Source organism: Macaca fascicularis, chromosome 7 (assembly GCF_037993035.2).
Source record: "Macaca fascicularis isolate 582-1 chromosome 7, T2T-MFA8v1.1".
NCBI lineage: Eukaryota > Metazoa > Chordata > Mammalia > Primates > Cercopithecidae > Macaca > Macaca fascicularis.
Window position 1 is genome coordinate 132,748,508 of NC_088381.1, and position 22,818 is coordinate 132,771,325.

The 22,818-nt window shown below is 45.9% G+C and overlaps 3 protein-coding genes across 18 annotated transcripts in view; 1 reads left to right on the top strand and 2 right to left on the bottom strand.

Annotated features, from left to right (window-relative positions):
• The window catches only part of CHURC1 (churchill domain containing 1), a 27,575-nt gene extending 13,195 nt beyond the window's left edge, over window positions 1-14,380 (top strand). For 6 of the 13 annotated variants that reach the window (XM_015453897.3, XM_015453898.3, XM_045396581.2 and 3 more), the window contains one exon: window positions 4,923-7,428. In XM_015453897.3, coding sequence (XP_015309383.2) covers window positions 4,923-5,015 — 93 coding nt within the window. In that variant the 3' untranslated portion in view covers window positions 5,016-7,428. Of the gene's footprint in view, window positions 1-4,922; window positions 7,429-12,554; window positions 12,623-14,288 lie in introns of those variants that run through there. The other 7 variants (XM_045396578.3, XM_045396579.3, XM_073997540.1 and 4 more) reach the window with 2 other exon arrangements.
• GPX2 (glutathione peroxidase 2) lies at window positions 11,225-15,138 on the bottom strand. Its single transcript, XM_005561490.4, has 2 exons — window positions 14,897-15,138; window positions 11,225-11,902 (listed from the first exon to the last, which is right to left on the bottom strand). The coding sequence occupies exons 1-2, from the start codon at window positions 15,116-15,118 to the stop codon at window positions 11,552-11,554; spliced, it is 573 nt and encodes a 190-aa protein (XP_005561547.2). The 5' UTR covers window positions 15,119-15,138; the 3' UTR covers window positions 11,225-11,551.
• Window positions 15,139-19,041: 3,903 nt separating this feature from the next.
• RAB15 (RAB15, member RAS oncogene family) overlaps window positions 19,042-22,818 on the bottom strand; it is a 39,910-nt gene continuing 36,133 nt past the window's right edge. For all 4 annotated transcript variants that reach the window (XM_065548917.1, XM_045396569.2, XM_015453896.3 and 1 more), the window contains exons 6-7: window positions 21,888-21,953; window positions 19,042-21,734 (exon numbers count right to left, since the gene is read on the bottom strand). In XM_065548917.1, coding sequence (XP_065404989.1) covers window positions 21,576-21,734; window positions 21,888-21,953 — 225 coding nt within the window. In that variant the 3' untranslated portion in view covers window positions 19,042-21,575. The remainder of the gene's footprint in view (window positions 21,735-21,887; window positions 21,954-22,818) is intronic.

Below are 22,818 nucleotides of genomic sequence, written 5' to 3' on the forward strand. Positions count from 1 at the left end.
AAGTGTTTGAGTACAATCTGGGCAACATAGTGAGACCCTGTCTCTACTAAAAAGTAAAAATAAATGATACTTTTGGGTGACCTCATTGGCCTTCCCATAGCGCACTTTTAGCTACAGTACAATATCAAAGCTCCTCATTTCAAGGTTCTCACTGGACTGGCCCAGCTTCCCTTCTTTTATTTCCCGCTACTCTTTCGTATGTACACCATACTTAGCATTGTCCCAACTTTAGACTCTTCCTTCTCTCCTGTTAGAGAGGAAGATTTTTATTTACTCCTCTCTAATGCTACCCCACTGCATTTCCTCAGGAATTTCATGTTATCGTCTCTCTCTCTAGTGTACTTTGATTCATCCTGTAATCATTTCTTCTTCCTCTTGCTTCTTTATTTGAATAGGGTATTTGTTTGTTGCAACAAGGTCTCACTCTGCCACCCAAGATGAAGTGCAGTGGTATAATCACAGCTCACGGCAGCCTTGACCTCCCGGGCTCAAGTGATCCTTCTGCCTCAACTCCTCGAGTAGCTGAGACTACAGGCACTAGCCACCGTGAGTGGCTATTTTTAAAATTTTTTTCTGTAGAGATGAGGTATCACTTTGTTGCCCAAGCTGGTCTTGAACCCCTGGGGTCAAGCAGTCCTCCTGCCTCAGCCTCCCAAATTGCTGGGATTACAGGTGGGAGCCATTGCCCGGCCACTTGAATAGGTCTTTACCCTATTTTCTTTATTTCCATATGCTCCTCTTAACTACCTACAAACTGGTTTTCATTTTCACTATACTAAAACTATTCTCTCATAGGTTTGCTATAATCTAACCACATCCTGTGACTTTGCCTTAGTTCTTTTCTCTCTTACATGGCTTCTGCGTCTAGTTTTATTAACCATTGTTGTCTTTTTGTAGCATTTCTGCCCTTGAGGTTCATAGTGCTTTACTTCTTTCCTTTTTAAATCATTCTAACTGCTCCTTTGGGTTTTCTCTCATTTTTCTTTCCTGTTTTCTCTAAGTGATACTCCTGAGCTTTTGGTCTGTGGTCTGGAACCTTCTTTATGCTCTCTCATGTAGTGAACACACATGTACTCAGTCTTAGTAGAGACCTGTTAGATACCTTTCACATTTCCTTCTCTAGCCTTCATGCCTACACCTCTCATCCCCTCTGTTTTCTTTGTTTTTCTTGCTTTTTCTCTGACTCTAACATCATACCTCATGTCAAGGACCATACCCAATGAAGCCTGAATTACTGCACATTTCCCAAACTGCAGTTCTGCACACTGCCATCAAGTTAATCTTCTTAAACATGTCATCCTCCACTCCCCTGCTGACAAACCAGATGCAGCTTCCTTTCCCTTTTACTCCGTAAGCGATGCACATGCTGTTTTCCTTATTACTGTCCATATTCATGCCTTTTCCTTGATTTGAATTGTCCCTCTCTCTACCTTCAAGTCAACTAAATCTTACCTCTTTCTAGCTGAACTCAAATTCAGTCTCCTCTTTGCTCTTCAAGCCTGTACATCTTCTCCCTTTTCTGAACTTTTCTTGTACCTATGTCAGGCCCTGACTCTAGTGAAGAGCCACTTGGGAACTTCTACCTCAGCCTAATGGCCACAAGAACCCTCTATTCTCAGCTGCCATTACTTACTATCCTTGTCCCCACCCTACCCCAGCCCCTCATCCTATCCTGGCAGTAGTTCAAGTACAAGGTGGGATTCCCAGCCATTGTTGTTGTATTATATTAAACATCTTATAGGAGATTTAAACATAGTCCAAAGTAGGCAGAACAGTGTACTAATGTACACTACCCATCTTCAAGTTGCTTTATTTGTACTTCACCTTTCTCACATCCCCCCACAGGATTATTTCAAAGCAAATTCCAAACATATCACTACCTCTTTAAATATTTCATTAGCCTCTCTGAAAGATAAGTATTCTGTTTTTAAAACAACCCTAATGCCATTATTGAACAAAGTAGGATTTTCTGGTGACAAGACTAGGGGAAAAGTGGCGACAGAGAGACAGAATTTACATGGAAAATATATCATAAATTATTATAGGTATCCTTTATTTTTAAAAAAAATTCCCCCAGCAAAAGGCCCCCCGCTGCCCCCCGACCAAAATGTTCTGTGTGTTTACTTCAAGAAACAAGACAGAAACTATGAGATGTTTACTTCAAGAAACAAGACAGAAACTATGAGACTGCTTTCTATTCCTCTGTGGGCCAGGGAAGGAGAAGACTTGGAGTCAGAATTAACAGGGACTAATAGAGGAAAAGAGTAAAGGGGCCCTCAGAATAAAAAAAAAAAAAAGGCCGGGCGCGGTGGCTCAAGCCTGTAATCCCAGCACTTTGGGAGGCCGAGACGGGCGGATCACGAGGTCAGGAGATCGAGACCATCCTGGCTAACACGGTGAAACCCCGTCTCTACTAAAAAATACAAAAAACTAGCCGGGCGAGGTGGCGGGCGCCTGTGGTCCCAGCTACTCCGGAGGCTGAGGCAGGAGAATGGCGTAAACCCGGGAGGTGGAGCTTGCAGTGAGCTGAGATCCGGCCACTGCACTCCAGCCTGGGCGACAGAGCCAGACTCAGTCTCAAAAAAAAAAAAAAAAAAAAAGATCTGGTCTTACTCAGAGGTAATTCCACCCATTCTGCTCTTCCCTCCAAATCTCTTCCCCTAGGCCCTGCCCAGTTGGAGCCTTTAAGAGTCCCTGTGAATGACTGGGGGAATTATTTTCTCTACTTGAATGATTTTGATAAAAGGTGTCCTAATCTCATCATATTCCTGGCAGCCAAGGAGATCTGTTCCTGGCATCCCAAGTTAGAATTCTAGACATATTTTCCCACAGAAGCACTTCTATATATGGTTAGATTCTATGGTACTTGAACAATATAAATGTAAAAGACTTGTGGATTTTCCTGGGAACCTAACCGCCATGTATGACATTAATTCTGTGGGAAATTGCTTTTGAATTCCAAATAATTGACTTGCAATGAAATTTGGGTTCCAGACTGCCTATAAAGATTATAGGTATGATCAGTCTCACTGATTTAATAATCTTGCCAGATTATATATATTAGGTTTTTTCCCCCTCCCAAGTTAGACTGCAGATTTTATAAAGTCAGACTTTGTTCTTTCGTGTCTGCCAGCACATTGCAGAGCACGTAGGCACTCAGTATAAATTTGTCAGTGCCTAGATTGGTTGAAAACTCAAGTATTTGTTTAGCCTCACACATTTTCTCTTTTTGACTCTATTACTTGTTTCCTTCTTCTTTTCCTGTAAAAGGTTACCATCCAAATAGCAATGCTTGGTGGATTAAAGCAGTGGAAGTATTTGACAGTGGTAAAAGACCTTGAAGAGGATGTATTTTTATTTTATTTTTAGTTCATAAAGCAGTCTTTCCACTTCCACAACTAAGCTCCCCTCCTGAACTCACCAGTAGAAGATGGAAAAAGCAGTTGCCAGCTTCAATTTCTTTGTACCACAGTCATTGTTTACCTCTGTGGCCCTCTCTAGTGACTGTCTAAACCCAAGAAACACAAACTGCCTTGACCGATCAATTTCCAGACAGCTAGCAAACTCAGCATCAGGTGTGGAAATTCGAGAAGACTTAACATAGATGTTTGTTTTCATACAGAGATAAAGGGCTTTTAAAGAAAAGGTTTCAAAGAAATATGTCTCTGTAGTTTATGACTGTTAAATATTCTAGAAAGGGAAAGCTGTAAGAATAGGACTTTGAAGGCCGGGCGTGGTGGCTCACGCGTTAATCCCAGCACTTTGGGAGGCCGAGACGGGCAGATCACGAGGTCAAGAGATCGAGACCATCCTGGCTAACACGGTGAAACCCCGTCTCTACTAAAAATACAAAAATTAGCCAGGCGCAGTGGCGGGCGCCTGTAGTCCCAGCTACATGGGAGGCTGAGGCAGGAGAATGGCATGAACCCGGGAGGCGGAGCTTGCTGTGAGTGGAGATCGCACCACTGCACTCCAGCCTGGGCGACAGAGTGAGACTCCGTCTCAAAAAAGGAAAAGAATAGGGCTTTGGGCTGGGTGCAGTGGCTCACACCTGTAATCCTGGCACTTTGGGAAGCCAAGGTGGGAGGATCACTTGAGCCTAGGAGTTTGAGGCCACCCTGGGCAACACAGACCCCATCTCTACAAACAATTTAAAAATTAGCCAGGCATGTTGCCAAGTGCATGTAATCTCAGTTACTTGGGGGACTGAGGTTGGATGATCACTTGAGCCCAGGAGGTCAAGGCTGCAGTGAACCATCATTGCGCCACTGCACTCCAGTCTGGGCAACACAGTGAGACCCTGTCTAAAAACAGAAAAAAGAAAAAAAAAAAGAACTTTGCCCTAAGGGTTTTTGCCTAAAACAAACTCTCCTCTGTTAACAGTCTGGGCATTTGTTAAACCTAGGAAACAAACTTCTTAAATGGATCAAATTCACAGACAACTAGCTATCTGAAAATCAGGCAGGACATACTAGTGAATTTAACATAATTGTTTATTTTCCTGGAGTAGATAAAAATAGCTTTTTCGGTTTGTGAATTTTTTCCTTTCAAAAAATTATTTCTGTTGTGTGTTAGTGTTAAATATCCTAGAAAGGAACAGCTATAAGAATAGGAATTTTTCCATAGGGACCCACACTCAAACTGCTTCATTACTTTAAATAGTAGCACTAAGCTAAATATATGTGCTTTCTGAGAAATAGCCGTGTATTTCCAAGATGACGTTTATGTATCAATTTATATAAACAACAGGCTGTGGAATATACAGAATAAGCCTAAGACATTGCTGATACATGTTGAAGAAATTGATCCAATGTACAGAAAGAATATTCATGATAATTTGTAGAGAACATTTTAACTAGAGTAAGTTATAAAGCATCTTTTCCCTGTTCCTCGAGGTAATTATGCACTTTATCTTGTTCTAGGAGTATACCATGCTGTGTCTGTTATGTGGCAAAGCTGAAGATACTATCAGTATTCTCCCTGATGACCCCCGACAAATGACTCTCTTATTCTAAGGATCCTTCTACAGATCTGTTATAACTTGGGTTGGTTTACAATACAGCAAGCCTGATGGTTTGTCTTATTTCATTCACACTGAAAATTCTTTGCATATTTTTTTTCTGCTTAGACTTATTCTTTGAGGAAAAAAAGTAACGTAGGAGATCATTGTTCTCTAGAGCTGAGCTCTTCTGCTAAAGTTCAAAGTTCACATCGGTGTAGCCAGAGTGAAGCATCTTTGTTAGCAGTTATGTGGTCAGAAAACAACTAGAATGGGAGCATACCTGGTGCCCAGATTTTGGTTTCCAATAAAAGGAACCAGGGCTCCTTGGAAAATCAACTGATTCTACAACTGGGGTGTGAACTATACAAGATGAGCCTAGAGTATCTTGTGCCACAGAAAAGTGAAGTTCTGAAATTAAAAAAAAAAAAAAATCACAGTGATTGGGAGTATGTCAGTATGATCGAACTGAAGGATCTCCAAAAGGCCAGAGCTGGAGCAGTTTGAGTAACAAAATAAACAAAGTAGAATTGGGTTATAACCCAAACTATATAATAAATATTTACAAGCCCAAACTAATATAAATGATTGAATGGGAACAAATCTCTTGTGCAGAAGAATTTCAGATAATTTATGTAGATACTCCCCACTTAGTGGGCTCCACATAGTGACTTCCTTGCAGAGTATAATATGGAAAGGGGGGGAAAAGAGTAACTTTACAGTGGAGAAATCTGACAGAAACTAGCTCAGCCAGGTGATTGAGGTTAACGTCATCCATGATAAGCCCTTTTGATAGCATGTATCCTTGATAGCATCACATCATACAGAATGTGATAAGAATGGCACTTTACCTCTGTGGTCCTCCTCCTCAAAACTCAGAACCCAAGTCTGATGAGGAGAAAAACATCACACAAATTTCAGTTGAGGAGCATTCTACAAAATACCTAACCAGTACTCCTCAGAACTATCAAGGCCATCAAAAACAAGGAAAATCTGAGACATGGTCACAGCCAAGAGGAGACTGAGAAGACGTGACTGCTAGATGTAATATGGTATCCTACATGGGATTATATACCGGGGGAAAAAAAAAAGATCATTTGGTAGAAACTAGGGAAATCTGAATACAGTGTGGACTTTAGTTAATATAAATGAGAAAATGGTTTCATTTGCTCTAAAGGGATCTTAGAATATCTTACTTTGCATAGTTGCATGAGCACTGGCTAGGAGATGATAAGCTCTGGCATTTAGGCCTCTCTGCCATTTAGTAGCAATATAGTCATTAAGCGAAGCATTACTCTGGACTTTATTGTCCTGTTTCTATCAAATTGGACTAATAAAAACTGATATTATACATTCATCACAGTATTGTTAGGAGATTTAAATGAACTAGTGGATGTAAAATACTTTAGAAAGCATATATAAAGTACTAGATACAATGAGGTGGCTTCAGTTAGTGCTCATTCTGAGACCTAAATTTAAAGATTCAGGCATTAGAAACAAAAGTGTTTCTTCATATCTAGGAGATTTGGAAATTCTGAACTAAGGCCTTATAACAAAAAAGAAATGAGCGTAGTGTTCATTGTAGATACCAGGGAAAAGCTTTGTTGAATAGCAGTAATAATAGCTGAGGTTTATTAAGTACTTATTATGTGCTAAGACCTTTTTAAGCACTTATTTAATCCTCATTAACAAATTCATAAGGTAGGTGCTATTGATAGTTTAGCCATAACCAGATATGGCTTGTTATTTGTAAGTTATGAAGGGGTTTATGTTCACTGTTCTTTATTTCAGTGTAGCACTTTTAGAGCCAAAAAAACCTCAGGCACAAATAAGTTAAATAACTTGTTTAAGATCACACAGCTAGTGCAGTTACCCCCTCTCAGTAATAATGTTTGGTAAATATGAAGTATAAGGATCCAGCAAGGTTAGGAAGAGGTTAAGAATATCAATGACAGCACTCTGAGGCATCTGGGCATGTCAGATGAAGATTTATTATTAAGTCAACTGTTGTAGGGATCAGTTGTTTTATTCCTGGAAAATGTTCTTCATTTTGCCTCAAATCTATATCTGACCTGCTGAGGAAATCGTTTGGTGAAATGAATCCAGAAAGCAGAGAAAATGCTTCATTACTTTAAATAGCAGCATTAAGCCCATTATAGCCTCTGAATTGTCCCTTCCTTGAGTTTGCTAATGCTTCCAACTTAGTCATTTGAAGCTCAAGAGTCTAATTTTATATGCCCTGCCAATGTCCTCATCTATTGCAGAATGTATAATTATCTATTTGTTTTGGACTATATGTTACGAAAATTTAAAATATAAGATCCTCTCTCTCTCTTTCATTATTGGTAAACCAACATTGTGCTGTGTTTGGGGATATTTTATCATTTTCTAAATTATTCTGTGGATCTAATAAAGGGCACTCGAACCCAGTTTCACAGAATCCTTATTTTTCTGTTCAAATTAGGAATTAGGCAAAACATGGCTCTCTTTTTACTTCCCTTCCTGAGAAATAAGAAGGAAGGGAAATTACCCGTGGGTATAATTGGAAACGTAGGCTTATCCTGGCACCTCCTTTTTCTCTAATCATTCTCTGATGTACAGGTCTGGCTAGTTAGGCTCTTGAAATTAAAAGCTCAGCCAGTATTTGTTGTTTTGTTTGATCTAGCTCTTTCTCACGTGGTTTTAGGTTCTCCCAATACTGACTAATTGACACGAGATAGCTTGGGCATATGGCTTGTTATTTGTAAGTTACCATGAAGAGGTTTATGCTCACTATCCTTTATTTCTGTGTATCAAAAGTCCTTTCTGTTTCATTCTTTCATTTTGTGGGCAGGGCTAGTTATTTGAGGCTCTCAATTTTAAAATGTATTTTTTTTTACTGTAGTACAAGACTGTTGTAAGATACAGTATAGTTGCATAGAAAAGGAACTAAAAGATCTGGGTCTAGAATTAACTTTGTCACCTGCTAGTGATGGGACACTGGGCAAGTCACTTATCCTGTCTGTACCTCAGTGTCTTCAGTGGAAAACTGGAAACCATCATGCCTCCACAGAATTTTTAAATCTAATGATTTTTAAATCTAATGCTGTGTGCAGGCAGCTGTCAGTGGTCTTTATGAAGAAAAATCTGAGCTAGAAGAAAGCACTGTTGTGTTGTGGTTAAGAGTAGAGGCTTTGTAGTCAGACTGACCTGGGTTTAACTTTCAGCTTTGCTACTTCCTAAGCTCTGTGTCCTTGGCAGGTGTCTTGCCCAATTAACTTTTCTTTTAATAGAAATAAGAAGTTTTCATGGGATCTGTATGAGGATTAAATAACCTAGTGTATATAAAGTACCTAGCACAGTCTGTGCCCATAGTAAATATTAAATGAATGGTAGTTTGGATGATGGTTGTGATGGTGATTGTAATAAAGTTGTAGAGTTTGGCTCAGTGTTTTTGAGACAGGGTCTCACTCTCACCCAGGCTGGAGTGCAGTGGTGCAATCATAGCTCACTGCAGCCTTGAGCTCCCAGGCCCAAGCAGTTCTCCCACTTTAGCCTCCTGAGTAGCTGAAACCACTGCAGGTGTACATCACCATGCTCAGCCAATTTTTTTTATTTTTTGTAGAGATTAGGTCTCACTATGTTGCCCAGGCTGGTCTCATTTCTGGGCTCAGGCCATCTTCCCACCTTAACCTCCCAAAGTGTTGGGATTACAAGCTTGAGCCACCACACTGGGCCTCAGTGTCTCATAAACTAAGGAGGGATAGCTATGGGAACATAGTCATGGATATAATTATCAATTTCACTGTCTGTGCTTTGGCCTCCTAAAATCACTTGTTCCAAGCTCTGTTTTTGTCTTTTTTTTTTTTCCTGCGAGAGCCCTCAGGTTAGTGATTCTCTCTGTCCCTCCTCTGAATTGAATAGCATTACCTCAGTACTTCTGGGAAAGTTGTTAATGAGACTTCCCCCTCCTGAGTGCCCCTAGGGAAATTTGATTAAAAGATTTTTGTTTATCTAGAAAAGTGGGTGCTATTTTAAAGCTTTGCCTTGTCTGTTTATGACCACAAGTTAATACTTCTGAGGATGATAAGGGGGACAAACAAGATGAAGAATAAAGGAAAGGAAACACTTTCTAATTTCTCTTCATTTTAACAACAGCACGCCTAAACATTTGGTAAAGCTAAACATCCTTGTAAAACAGGATCCTTCAGTCTTGCCTTCCCTGTTTCCTCCTGAGCGAAACAGATCAGGTTCTGTCTGAAGCAAAGAGCATTTCCCCTCCCAAGTGAGGAGCCCTCATTCTAGCTTAATGGCCCTCTCTTGACTTTCTGCAAAATCACTTACACTGTAATTCCCATTCCTTTGGGAATCCCTAAATAATTCTTTGAACTTGGGCCTCAAGGGAAAGACCGAACACATTGTACTGGTGTATCAGGCTCTAAGCTGCCGGTAGCATGTTTCCAACACCCCAGATAGCTGGCTCTGTTACTGGATGTAACAACAGGCTATGGTACTGTCAAGATGATGACTACCTTTCAACAAGAATTCTCTATTTGTCAGGAAAGCAACTTGTCTGCAGTTACTGCTCTAAAATCGGTACATGGTCCTGCCCCATAATCATTCATACCCCAGCTGTTGGCTTTCAGAGCGGGAATATGAAAGGCTTGAGGTTTCAAGAGTGAAGTTAAGGGTAGCCTTAAGTTAGCAGAAGGACCTGCAGAAGGGTGCCAGGGGATTTCCACTGTAATACTCAGGTTACCCTTTTGAAATAAAGCTCTGTTGATGACAGGTTTAGTTGAAGGTCAGACAGTGGGGATCTTAAACATCTATTCCACATTCACTCTCATATGATGCAAGTGCTTAGAAAATGGTTAGGGTAAGCAGAACAATTAAAGGAAAGACATTTTCCCTTCAGCATTGGGATTCTCAAGCAGTGAGTCCAGTTTGGAAAACTGTCCCTTCAGGGCTTCAATGAATAGAAGTGAAAATATTCCATCTAGTGGTCAAAGAAGGGATGGTGAAATCAGAAGTTTCCAGGATGAAGTCTGTGGGGCAAGGTGACAGGCAGTGACCTCTCAGCAGGTATCTTTTCCAAACCATAATAGAACCTGACTTTGGCCGTGGGGGTATGTTTTGATTATGTCTGCACTGGATGAGGAATTGGGACACCATCCTTTCAAGGCCTCTGAGCAAAACTGTCCTCACGGTGAGGAACAATGATGTTGCAAATGGCAGATTATAAACAGCCTGACTCTGAAGGGAGGCTCTCTCCCATCCCCAACCCCTTCCTTCTTACGGAGGAAGAAATGAGTCCAATCATTCCTGCCTCTATTTGTCTCCAGCCTGAATTTGTGAATATGTGAGTTTGAGAAGAATGAGGGTGTAATGTGAACTTTATTTATTTATATACTTATTTAAAGATGAAGTCTCACTCTGTCACCCAGGCTGGAGTGTAGTGGCGCCGCCATCTTGGCTCACTGCAGCCTCCACCTCCCGGGTTCAAACAAGTCTCCCACCTCAGTCTCCCTAGTAGCTGGTATTACAGGCATGCACCACCACACCTGGCTAATTTTTTCGTATTTTTAGTAGAGACAGGGTTTCATCATGTTGGCCAGGCTGGTCTCGAACTCCTGACCTCAAGTGATCCACCTGCCTTGGCCTCCCAAAGTGCTGGGATTACAGGCGTGAGCCATCACACCCAGGCAATGAACTTTAAAAGGGAGGGAGAGTCAGTCTAGCAAAGGATCAAACACTGGAGAGATTTGATGATCAGGAAGAAGATAAAGTGCTCTTTGTGTTCTCAGTAACTACACCCTCTATGCCATTGCTATCAGTAAACATTAAGCTGACTTCCCGGGAATTTCCCAAGGCACAAGTCAGATCTAGTTGACCCAGTACCCACAGTGCTACTGATGTCTTTCTGACTGTAATCCTCCTAACAGCCTCCCAGTATCCCCAAACAAAGGGCTCATTGTCATTTCCTCCCCTACCTCCCATTATCACTTTCTCTTTTTCCCCAATTCTGAAGAAGAGCTGTAAAGGAATAATATAATTCACATTTCCCATAACTCCAACTGCCACCGCAGACGTTGGCCAGAGCTTGCTTTCCAGTCAGTAATTAGGGCATCCCTTGATACATCAGATCCTCCCCTCCCAAAGCTTTGCGTGCTAGCAGCTCCTCTATCCCACCTGCAGTTTGTAGCTTCCCTCCGCCCTCTGTCAAAGAAGACACACAGAGGCTGGCCATTTCCACACGTGCCCTTTATTGGTTTCTTCTAGCAGGGTGGCTTCAGGCCCTTCACGCCTCTCAGACACCACCCATGAGGGTTTAGGAAGGTGCCATCATTCTGTGAAGGCCCAGAGCTTACCCAAGTCTTAGAGCCCAAGTTGAATCACCAACCAGAGGGCTGGGAGAGGAAAAGGAAACAGGCAGAGGGGAAAGACAAGGCTCTGCAGTGAAGGGGACTGGTATCAAGGGAATGCTGAGGTCCAGCAGTGTCTCCTGGGGGCATGCTACATCCTGAGGCTCCTCAGGACTGGATGGAGTAGATCTGTGTGCTGAGAAGCTCATGTCTATATGGCAACTTTAAGGAGGCGCTTGATGTCAGGCTCAATGTTGATGGTTGGGAAGGTGCGGCTGTAGCGTCGGAAGGGCTCTCCCTCCGGCCCTATGAGGAACTTCTCAAAGTTCCAGGCCACATCTGAACGGCGCACGGGGCTCCAAATGATGAGCTTGGGATCGGTCATGAGGGAAAATGGGTCATCATGAGGGTAGGGGAGCTTGTCCTTCAGGTAGGCGAAGACAGGATGCTCATTCTGCCCATTCACCTCACATTTTTGGACAAGGGTGAAAGTAGGCTGGTATCCACCCCCAGGACGGACATACTTGAGACTGTTCAGGATCTCCTCATTCTGACAGTTCTCCTAGGGAAGGAAAAAGATAAAGAGCATGGACAAGGGATAGGGGAAAAGAAGGATCCACAACATGAAACTCTTTCACCCTCCTACACTCCCTTCCCAGGATCATTCTTTTTCACTGTGAGGGAGAGAGAGAGAGAGAGACAGACAAGGTGTCGCTCACTGCAGCCTTGAATCTCTGGGCTCAAGCATTCCTCCTGCCTCAGCCTCTTTAGTAGCTGAGACTACAGACATAGGGCACTATGCCCGGCTAATTTTTTTTTTTTTTTTTTTTTTTTTTTGTAGAGATGAGGTCTCACTTTGTTGCCCATGCTTTGGCTGCTCTTCAAGATTTAGCACTTCTGAGCTGTTGCTTTTGTCTCCAGTCTACCCTGAGCAGTTCTTAAGGTGTTTGAAGCAGAAGAAAGAGAAAAGAGGCTTAGGTTATACTGCTTAGAACCTCCTCTTCAACTAACCTACCGACCTACCTTCCCATATATCCATACCTACACACACACCCCCTTTCCCTCTGCCCTGGTTTTGCCTTGCCTGCTTTCAATTGCACATGTGTTGAGTATAGCCTTTGCCTCTGCCTATTCAGCTCCTTGAACTGAGGGTGAAATTGAGACCCAGAGGAATGGGATTTACAGCTTCTTGCTTTCTTCTTGCCTTGTCCTAGAACTGAAGTACAAATGAGAAGAAGCTTTGATGAAGGAAGACCCCCATCCAAGGACATCTAGTTTTCAGGTGCCATAACAGCAGAGCAAGTTCAAGGCAATAATGCATGTGTACTCTAAATGGAACTACTTAGTACCAACAGGAGTGAACTAAATAGGATACAGGATTTAGGGTTCGGGAATAGGCCAGCGAGAGGGGGCATTGAGGAAATAAGTGCTTGATGGCTAAAGGTTGTATGTAATTATCATTCTTTTCATGAGTAGGGTGCTACCCAAAGACTGCTGCACCTCCTGTCCACTCACTGCTCTCAGCTACGCATGCTTTGGCTCAAAATCTGGTCCCTGCCTTTCCCTCCCCACTGCCATCCCTGTCCTATTCCCTCTCAGCATCCCCACTCATGACAACCCAGAAGGCCTGTGGGAACCCTTCTTTTCCACCTCTGCCTTTCCAATTTAAGAGGCGGATATCTTCCTCTGGGAGAAAGTTCCTGCTTCTGACCTGTGAGAACAAACTAGTTCAGTCAGTTCCAGGCCATCATGACATCATGAGCCCAGAGCTGATCTCTAGTAGACTTCTCTGTTTTTGTTTTTTTTCCTGAGACAGGGCCTCACTCTGTCACCTAGGCTGGGTGCGGTGGCACAATCATAGCTCACTGCAGCCTCGACTTCCCAGGCTCAAGCGATCCTCCCACTTCAGCCTCCCAAGTAGCTGAGACTACAGGCACATGCCACCACGCCTGGCTAATTTTTGCAATTTTTGTAGAGGCAAGGTTTCACCATGTTGCTCAGGCTAATCTTGAACTCGTGAGCTCAAGCAGTCTGCCCACCTTAGCCTCCCAAAGCGCTGGGATTGTAAGCGTGAGCCTCTGCACCCTGGAAGACTTCTATTTCTTAATGCAAATGGCTGGCTGGCTCCTGGTAGGTTATAGACTCCCTCCAGCAACTTGCTAGGCTGAAGTGATGGTGTGAGGCTGGAGGTACTTCTGGGGCTGGAGGGACATCTCGAAAGAAGGTTTGCCAGTCCTATCTCTCCTGCTCTAGAAGGCCAGACAGAAAACTTAGGGAAGAACAGTGAGAGCAGTGAACAGTTTGGGCTCAGGTTTGTCACAGCCAGTGATGCTTCAGCCTTCCTGCTTTCCTCTCTTCCGCGCCTTCATGCCACTGTGAATTGAACTAAGGGGATTATAATGAGAGGGTTCACTTGGGTTCATTCTCCCTGCTTGTACATTAAAATCATAGGTGGAAATAGAAGAATCCCTAAAAGAGAACTCGAGGTATGTGGGCTGAAGATCTATAACAACTTGACCCATTAATCTGAAATAGAGAGGTTCATGTGATGCCCAGAGGAGGCACGTGCCTGTTGAAAACCTTTCTCTTTCCCGCTTATTCTCTTTCCACTTGGCTAATTTAAACCAACAAAAATCATCCTCAATCTAAATAATCAATTTGCTTGCATTTGCAAAGTACTTAATACTCTTCAAGTTACTTTTGTATATCCTATCCCCTAAACATCATAATCCTATGAGCTAAGTGGTATTATCCCCAGTTTACAGATGAGGAAACTAAACCGAAAAATGAAGCACCCTTTCCGAGGGCACAGAGCCATTAAATAGCAAAACCAAGTCCAGCTAGAGCTAAGATCTCTTGAGTCTCTCCAATTCTTGTTTGATTCCTGGCCTCTATTTTCTCCACTCATTTATTCAACAAATACTTAATGAGTGCTTTCTATGCCCTAGGCACTGAGGACACAGTGGAGAGAAACACAGACCTGGCACCAGCCCTCATGGAGTAATATAGTAGAAAGACAGTAAACTATAAAAATCACACAGCCGGGCCGGGCGCGGTGGCTCAAGCCTGTAATCCCAGCACTTTGGGAGGCCGAGGCGGGTGGATCACGAGGTCAGGAGATCGAGACCATCCTGGCTAACATGGTGAAACCCCGTCTCTACTAAAAATACAAAAAACTAGCCGGGCGTGGTGGCGGGCGCCTGTAGTCCCAGCTACTCGGAGGCTGAGGCAGGAGAATGGCGTGAACCTGGGAGGCGGAGCTTGCAGTGAGCCGAGATCGCGCCACTGCACTCCAGCCCGGGTGACACAGCGCGAGACTCCGTCTCAAAAAAAAAAAAAAAAAAAAAAAAAAAAAAAAAAATCACACAGCCTCAGTGTTTAATCTTAAAAAATACATACCTTCCCTTGGTATGTCACATGCACCTAAAGACCTAGCTTAACAAAACATACCCCATTATTCCAGACACTCCAACATGGTCATTCAGCCTCTCCCCTTATCCCACTTGAGCTACACCAACCCAACACCTTTGGTGCACTACAAGGAGGGACCCCTCACCTGATGTCCAAATTGGTTGCAAGGGAAGCCAAGGACCACCAGGCGCCTGGGAAAGCGGCATTGCAGCTCGTTGAGCTGGGTGAAGTCCCGAGTGGTTGTGCCTCAGAGTGAAGCCACATTTTCAATCAGCACGGCCCTGCCCCGGAACGTATTGAAATCTACCTTCTCCCCATCCAGGCTGATGGCACTGAGGTCATAGAAGGACTTGGCAATGAAAGCCATGGTGAAGTGCAGAGTGAGCCCCGCAGAGAGGCCTGAGCCCCTTATGAGTCTATTCGAGGTGTGGGGAGGAAGGAGGAGCCAGGAAGGAGGACAGAAGGATCTAACAATGGAGCTTTGAGCATCCCCAGGATGACTTAGCAAAAACAGGCCCCCACCTGTAAGTGCTGTTTGAACAAGGAGGTTTGCTCCTCCTATTAACAGACTGAACAAAGCCGCCTCCCCACCCCACCCTGCTGCACCCTGGGAAGGGCCAATTTGATATCTATGAGCAGAGGTAAATAATTCACTACTTACAGGAAACCAGAGCCCTAAAGGTCGAATGGAGAGGAAAAAAAGGGAGGGAGGGATGCAGGATTGACTACTTGCCCCATCAAGCTGTTCCCACTTGACACAGACGTTTATTGAATGCCTGCTGAGTGTCAATCTCTGAATTGTACAGAGAGAGGGCAGGGTCTGCGGAGATCTGAAAGATGAAGAAGAGAACTGAGCCTCCTGTCCACCGGACTCAGATGACGACTGAAATATACCTGTTCCTGTTCACGTTCTTTTTGTTGCTTTCCACCAGGACAAAATCAAAGGGACCCTTAGGAGGAGAGCATGTCATTTTCTAGGGGAGAAAACAAGCTTTCAGTGCCTCAGCTCTTGCCAGGCTGAAGAGACAAAGTTGTGTTTATCTTGAGAAGTTTTTCAGTGCATGGTGCCACTTGTCCTGGAGAACGCACTGGCCTCTGCCCCTGCACTGTACCGTCTCCTATATTATATCCCCCACCTCCACCTCCTCCTCCAGCCCCCAAGTCATGAGGCTCAGTCGTTGCTGCGAGAATGGTGAAGAGGAGTCACAGAACAGGTGGGTGAACTGCACCTACCTCCCTCTCAGACAGAGATTCGGTCCCCAAGACTTTTCAGAGCGGGTTTGTGCTGGTCACCTTCCCAGAGAAGGAAGTGTGGAGGAAGTTGAAACTGCTGTGGTTCCAGACGCAGGCAGGCCACCCTGATGCTTTCAACAAGAGCCATGCAGTGCATCGCAGGACGTCTGCTAAGGGCCATCTCAGAGGACCCCTGGAAGCCACAGAAACTGAAAAGACCCTAAGCCACTTCATTTTTCCAAGCACCCGCCAACTCAACAAGTTACTCTTTTAAAAATGCCTTGAGCCGGGCGCGGTGGCTCAAGCCTGTAATCCCAGCACTTTGGGAGGCCGAGGTGGGCGGATCACGAGGTCAGGAGATCGAGACCATCCTGGCTAACACGGTGAAACCCCGTCTCTACTAAAAAATACAAAAAACTAGCCGGGCAAGATGGCGGACGCCTGTAGTCCCAGCTACTTGGGAGGCTGAGGCAGGAGAATGGCGTGAACCCGGGAGGCGGAGCTTGCAGTGAGCTGAGATCTGGCCACTGCACTCCAGCCTGGGCGGCAGAGCGTGACTCCGTCTCACAAAAAAAAAAAAAAAAAAAAAAAAAAAAAAAAAAAAAAAGCCTTGATTTCTTCCTCAGTAAAACTAGCGGTGGGGTTTGACCTAGCTTTGGGATTTTAAAGTGAAATTTCAATAACAAAGCAAATGTTTACTAGAGTGTTTTTACAGGGTCACATCCATTGGGAACTGTCTCCTTGAACCAAGAATAAGCAAGTCTGGGGAGCAGCTGGTCTTGAGAATCTGATTTGTTGAGATGAGATGAAGGAGCTACTCGCCAGGGAGTGCCGAGCTGCCTTGCAGCTTTTCCATGGCTGTTCAAGTACACAGGGACCATGTGTCTCAGCTGACTGCTCCCTAAAAACAAGTTTCCACTACCTAAGTGGGCAGAAGGAGTGACAGTCAGTGTAGGGGGAAGTGTGTCCCCTGCTGAAGCTGGGTGGAGTTCCTAGAAACAACCAATAAGAGTCCCTACCAAGCCACTGAGTCACAAGGACTTGGCACTGATAGTGGGCAAAACTGTAACCTGCCAGATTTATGTGCATACCAAGAGCTTCCCCCTAGTACTCTCTGGGCCTCCAGAGACACCTCTTATTCTCTGCTCTTTTGCAAGCCTTCTTCAAGAAAGCCATAGGAGTTCCCAAGCTTCTGTAGTGGGGGGTTCCCTCTTCCTTAGGTACATGCCATCCCTTTTCTCCTGGTGTGACCTTGGACCCTTTAGACTCTTTTTTTTGAGACAGAGTGTCGCTCTGTTGCCCAGGCTGGAGTGCAGTGGTGCGATCTCGGCTCAGTTCTCACCTTTCCTAATGGAATATACTTGGTGAGGCTCTCCTAAAGTATCTCTGTCTCCAAATTTACCTCAAACTGGCCTCACTTTCCAAAAGCTTACAACTTTTAAGCATACACTAGCCGGGCGCGGTGGCTCAAGCCTGTAATCCCAGCACTTTGGGAGGCCGAGACGGGCGGATCACGAGGTCAGCAGATCGAGACCATCCTGGCTAACACGGTGAAACCCCGTCTCTACTAAAAAATACAAAATAAACTAGCCGGGCGTGGTGGCGGGGCCTGTAGTCCCAGCTACTCGGGAGGCTGAGACAGGAGAATGGCCTAAACCCGGGAGGCGGAGCTTGCAGTGAGCTGAGATGCGGTCGCTGCACTCCAGCCTGGGCGGCAGAGCAAGACTCAGTCTCAAAAAAAAAAAAAAAAAAAAAAAAAAGCATACACTAAACAGCATGTGATTCTCGTGGCTTTCTGCAGGACAGTGCTTGCTCTGGACACAGCACTGGCTTAGGCAGAAAGCCTGGGTTGGTAGTTCTTAATTCTGACTATAAATGAGAATTGTTTGTAGGGATTTTTCTAGAGATGCCAAAACTTTGCCCTCCAGTGATTCCAATTCAGTGGTTTCCAACCACAATTCTGCCACTGTTACTTGGGACCCTTAGGCAAATCTTTAAGCTCTTTTTATTGAGACAGGGTCTCTCTCTGTCACTCAGGCTGGAGTGCAATGGGGCAACTGCAGCCTTGACCTTCTGGGCTCAAGTGATCCACTGGCCTCAGCCTCACAAGCCACCACACTCAGCTAATTTTTTCTAGAGACAGTGTCTGTGTTGCCCAGGCTGGTCCCAAACTCTTGGGCTCAAGCAATCCTCCTGCCTCAGCCTCCCAGAGAGTTGGGATTACAGGCATGAGCCACTGCACCCGGCCAAATCTTTAAGTTCTCTGAGCATCTGTTTCCTTGCCTATGGGACATGGCTAGATAACCACCCTCCCCATCTCACACAGTGATGGTTAGGGTCAGAAGAGTTTATCTATCACTAGTGCCCTGTAAAGTGTAGTGAAGATCTTAAGACTACTATTGTCCTGCATTGTCCTACTCCTTTCTTCATTCAATCCTTATCCCCAATATTCTCCACCTCCATCAATTCCATATCCCAAAGTATGAAATACCTGCAGTCCTGAGCTCCCAGTCTGCCTCTGCTCCCCTGAGGTATCCAATCACAAATCTGAAAGATTATCCAGTCCCTCTTCATGCCTTCAGGAAGACCCATTCCTCACCCACACAAACAGATGAGACCATCTTGGCTTTAAAACCTGCTCATTCATCCTGGCTAACATGGTGAAACCATCTCTACTAAAATGACAATGGCGTGAACCCGGGAGGCAGAGCTTGCAGTGAGCCGAGATCGCACCACTGCACTCCAGCCTGGGCAACAGAGCGAGACTCCGTCTCAAAAAAAACAAAAAACAAAACGAAACAAATATTCCTGCTCATAGATGTTCAGCATCCTCTCAATAACTGTGTTTCATCTCATTTCTGCAGTGCCAGGGCAATGGGGCTTTTCTTTGGGCCTCCCTGCAGGTGGCGCTAGGGAAGGTAGAGAAGGGAAGACAACCGCTGTTGCCTTCATCACTTCTGGAGCTGCTTCTACCAGCACTGCCTCTCTCCCTCCCACATCACTGCCAGGGTCCAAGTGAGACCTACCCCCAGGGACTCATCCAGGCAGCCACACCGGTGGTTTGAAATAGTCTTTATTTTGTAAACATCTGTGTTTAAAATAGATGAACCCTGCTCACAATTCATATATGGACCCAAGACACAGTACACGAAGTTCACCCGTCACAGGGAGATAGTGGGGGCTCAGGAGCAGGTGGCGTGCCTGGGGCTGGCTGGAGTCTCAATACAGCAGGTGCAGAGGTGGTGACGAGTAAACAGGCCAGGAGAGCCTGCTCAACAGTCTGGGCCTCAAGACATGCCCCAGGCCACCAGAAGTTTAGGGTGAGCATAGCTGCACCCTAAAATCCCAATTCTCCTTCTGCTCCCATACCTTTTCCCAGTCATGGCCCTTGTGGGGATAGGGCCTATCAGTCTATAGAATCCTGATTCCATGTTTTCCCTTCCAGAACCCCTAGGGTACAGTACAAATATAGTCCTTCTTTCCTGAAGGGGCTAGGAGAGAAAGACAATGAATGGCACCCTGCCTGATCTTCAGGGAAAGCTGAAATACTGGTCCACAGGTTGGAGCCACTGCCCAATATAACTTCTCAAGTCCCTGGCTGAAGACAGACTGAGGGCTGGCATCACCCACCTCCCTAGCCCCAGTGTGATGTGGCATAGGTCTTTGTACCAAGGAGTCCATCCTCAAGGAAGCAACTCCAGCCTAGTCACAGCTTCATCCTAGAGTCAGCTCTCTCCGTTTCTCATTAACCAGTGATTTATAACTTCCTGCTCTCCTTTGCTTTCCACTATCTAACCCATACCCTGTCCCTAAGTCCTGAGCCACCCTCTCCTGCTGTTTCCTGGTTTGTTAAGTCAGGAGGAAAGGTTTGGTGGTTCTATCCCCACCTCTTTTTGGAGGAGTAAGGAAGTGAGGTTCTTACCCTTCACATATGTGTGCCCTGGATTTTGGTCCTTAGTTGATGAATGCTCAATACCCAGTTCTTTGTTTTGGCTGCAGCCACGCAATGCAGCTAATGTGTGGCTTAAGAACAACTCTCTTCCTAGGCCTCGCCCACCTTGGGAAGGCGGGCAGAAACCCCAGTAGGACTGGTAAATTACTTGTTCCATCTTCAAAGGGCCTCCTACAAGCTACTCTTGGGCCATATGGGGTTAAAGAAACTTCCTGAACATAGCACTCTGGAGGAGGGAGTCCTCTTCCTTCCACCTGTAGCCACAGTGCAGTTGGCAAACCCTCAAGCCTATTGGGAGCTAGAGGGCAAGATGAGCGCTTTGTCTTAAAGGCCGAAGAGAACAGCACCAAGCGTTTCTACCCAGGGCCTGCCTTCTCTCTTCCCATGAAGGATTTGCCCTTCTCCCATAAACTTTGGGTCCCAGGAGAACCTTGGTTGCTGAAGGCTGGGCTCAGTCCTCTGCCTGGGAGTCTGAGGAAATGCTCTTCTTACCTAAGAAATGGAAGATGGGGCCCAGGAGGCCCTGCTGTTGCTACATTCCCCTCTGCTGTGCAAACTGCCATCCCTGGCCAGCTCTCCCTTGTTCTTAACCTGATACAAGTCCTTCATTTCCAAATGCTGCCCTTTCTGGAGTGCATGGTTGGCCTGACAGTGTCACTGACCCCAGGGCTCTCCTTGCCCCTGGAGTACCCACAGGCCTTGGTCCACGTCTTTAAATTCAGGAGTCAGGTGGAGAGAAATTGTGTTCATGCTGCATGGGAGGTAGAGAATGGAGGTGACTTTTTATCCCTGCCACCCCTCATTTTGTTTCCTTCTCTGAAGCACCTGCCTCTGAGCTCAGTTCCCCAAAGGGGCAGGCGGGCAGCCAAGCAAGGGCAAAGCTCTGGAGGGGGAGTGGGTAGAGGTAGGGCGGCCCCAGGCTCAAGGACTCCCCGGTTGCCGTTTCCTTCCTACCTCGATGCTCCACTTTCGCAGGTCACTGGGGAGGCAGGCCCATGGCACATGAAGGACAGTGGGGAGGGTAAGAGGAAGAAGCACCCTGTAGCCTTTGGCCCACCCACGAGGCAGGGTGGAGGGTTCTTCCTGGATCCAAGGGTGGAACCTCCCCACGAGGCTGGGTCCATCCCCTCGGACAGGTTAGGAAGGAAGGAAAACGAGCTGCGACAGCCGCCATACAGCAGGACACACAGGGGAGGAGGTTTGAGGGGCTTTGATACGAAATGCACTGGAGGGGAGGGGTCAGAGAAAGAGAAGTAGGGGAAGAGAGAAAAAGCCGAGAGGAGACAAGATGCACGGAGAAAGGAGGAGCTGAATGTGGCCTGGACTCCAGCCCCGGCCGTTGTCTGGGGGGTGCGGGGTGGTGAGTCGGTGTTTGCGGCACATCGTGGGGGTCATAGCAGGCCTGTGGCTGGGGAAACAGGCTGAAGAAGACCACTCCAGGGTGGACGGGCTGGGGGCAGGGGCTGCTTGAGATGACAGCAGAGCCGCTCTCAGGGCCAGGCAGGGGGAGTAGTGGCTACTGATACTCAATAGGGTCATCACACAAGAGGACAGCAGCAGGGCAAAGCCCCGGCTCCCCTGTCTGCCCCCGGGCCTCCTGAGGGAAGAGGGGTGTCGTGTGGGGTGCCCCACACAGGACTCAGCACCAGCAGGTTTTTGAAGAGTTCGCTGGGCCCTCGGGTTTGCCCTCCTCCTCCTCCAGCTCTGCCAATGCCAACTCATTGCTGGCACGTGTCCGGAGGCCTTCCAGCTCTTTCCTATGGGCCTGCAGCACCAGCTCCGTCAGACGCGTGAATGACTGGAAACCAAAGGGCACAGGTTAGTCCAGCATCTCCTCCTCTCCTCTGGCAACCCTGCAGGGGCCCAAGGGATGAGGTCCATCTTATGGCTCCTCCTCCCGCCTCTGCTGGACTCAGCCTGAGAGCAGGTGCCTGGTCGCCAGGGCTCTCACCTCTTTAATGTTGAGGTTGGTGCAGGCACTTGTTTCATAGAAGTCCATGCCATACTCCTTCGCCAGCTGCAAGAGAAGGACATTTCTGAAACAGAGTAAGGCAGGGGAGGAGCCCACACAACCAGGCACAGGCTTCTGCCACTGCACTTAACCGTGCTGTGTTGTGACGATTTCTCAGAGTAGATAATTTCTCAGATGGGACTGGGAGCTCCAAGACAGGGTAGCAGAGAATGGGGGAAGATCCTTCACAAATACACCTCTCCATTCTTCCAGCTGCCACCCCACACCCCTCAACACACAATCATATATCAGGAGATAAAGACACCATCCATTGTGGCAGTGTGGCATCCTCATACAAAACATGGGCTCTGGAGTCCCACAGTCCCAGACCTGAGTAGCAGCACTGCCACCGACGGCTAGCTATGCAACCTTGGACAAGTTGTTCATTCTCTGTAAGCCCCAGCTTTATCTTCTGTTAAAGGAGACTGAGAGTGTCTCCCATCCATGGTTGTGGGATGATTAAATGGGGTCATGCACTTAAAAGAGCTTGGCTTAGCACAGTGCCACACAGAGTGCTCAATAAATACTATCCTAGTAGGCTTTGCCTCTACTTTCAAATTGGTCAATGACCATGTCTTATATTTTATACCAAACAATCAGTTTCATTTTAAGTACTAATGGAATGCTATTGACTAAGAAGGGAGAGGAAAACTCTTGAGATCCATGGACTGGGTGGATAACTTGTCTCAGAAATACCAATCTTGGTTGGGCGCAGAGGCTCACGCCTGTAATCCCAGCACTTTGGGAGACCTGGTGGATCACCTGAGGTGAGGAGTTCGAGACCAGCCTGGCCAATATGGCAAAACCCCATCTCTACTAAAAATACAAAAAAATTAGCCAAGCGTGGTGGCATGCACCTGTAATCTCAGCT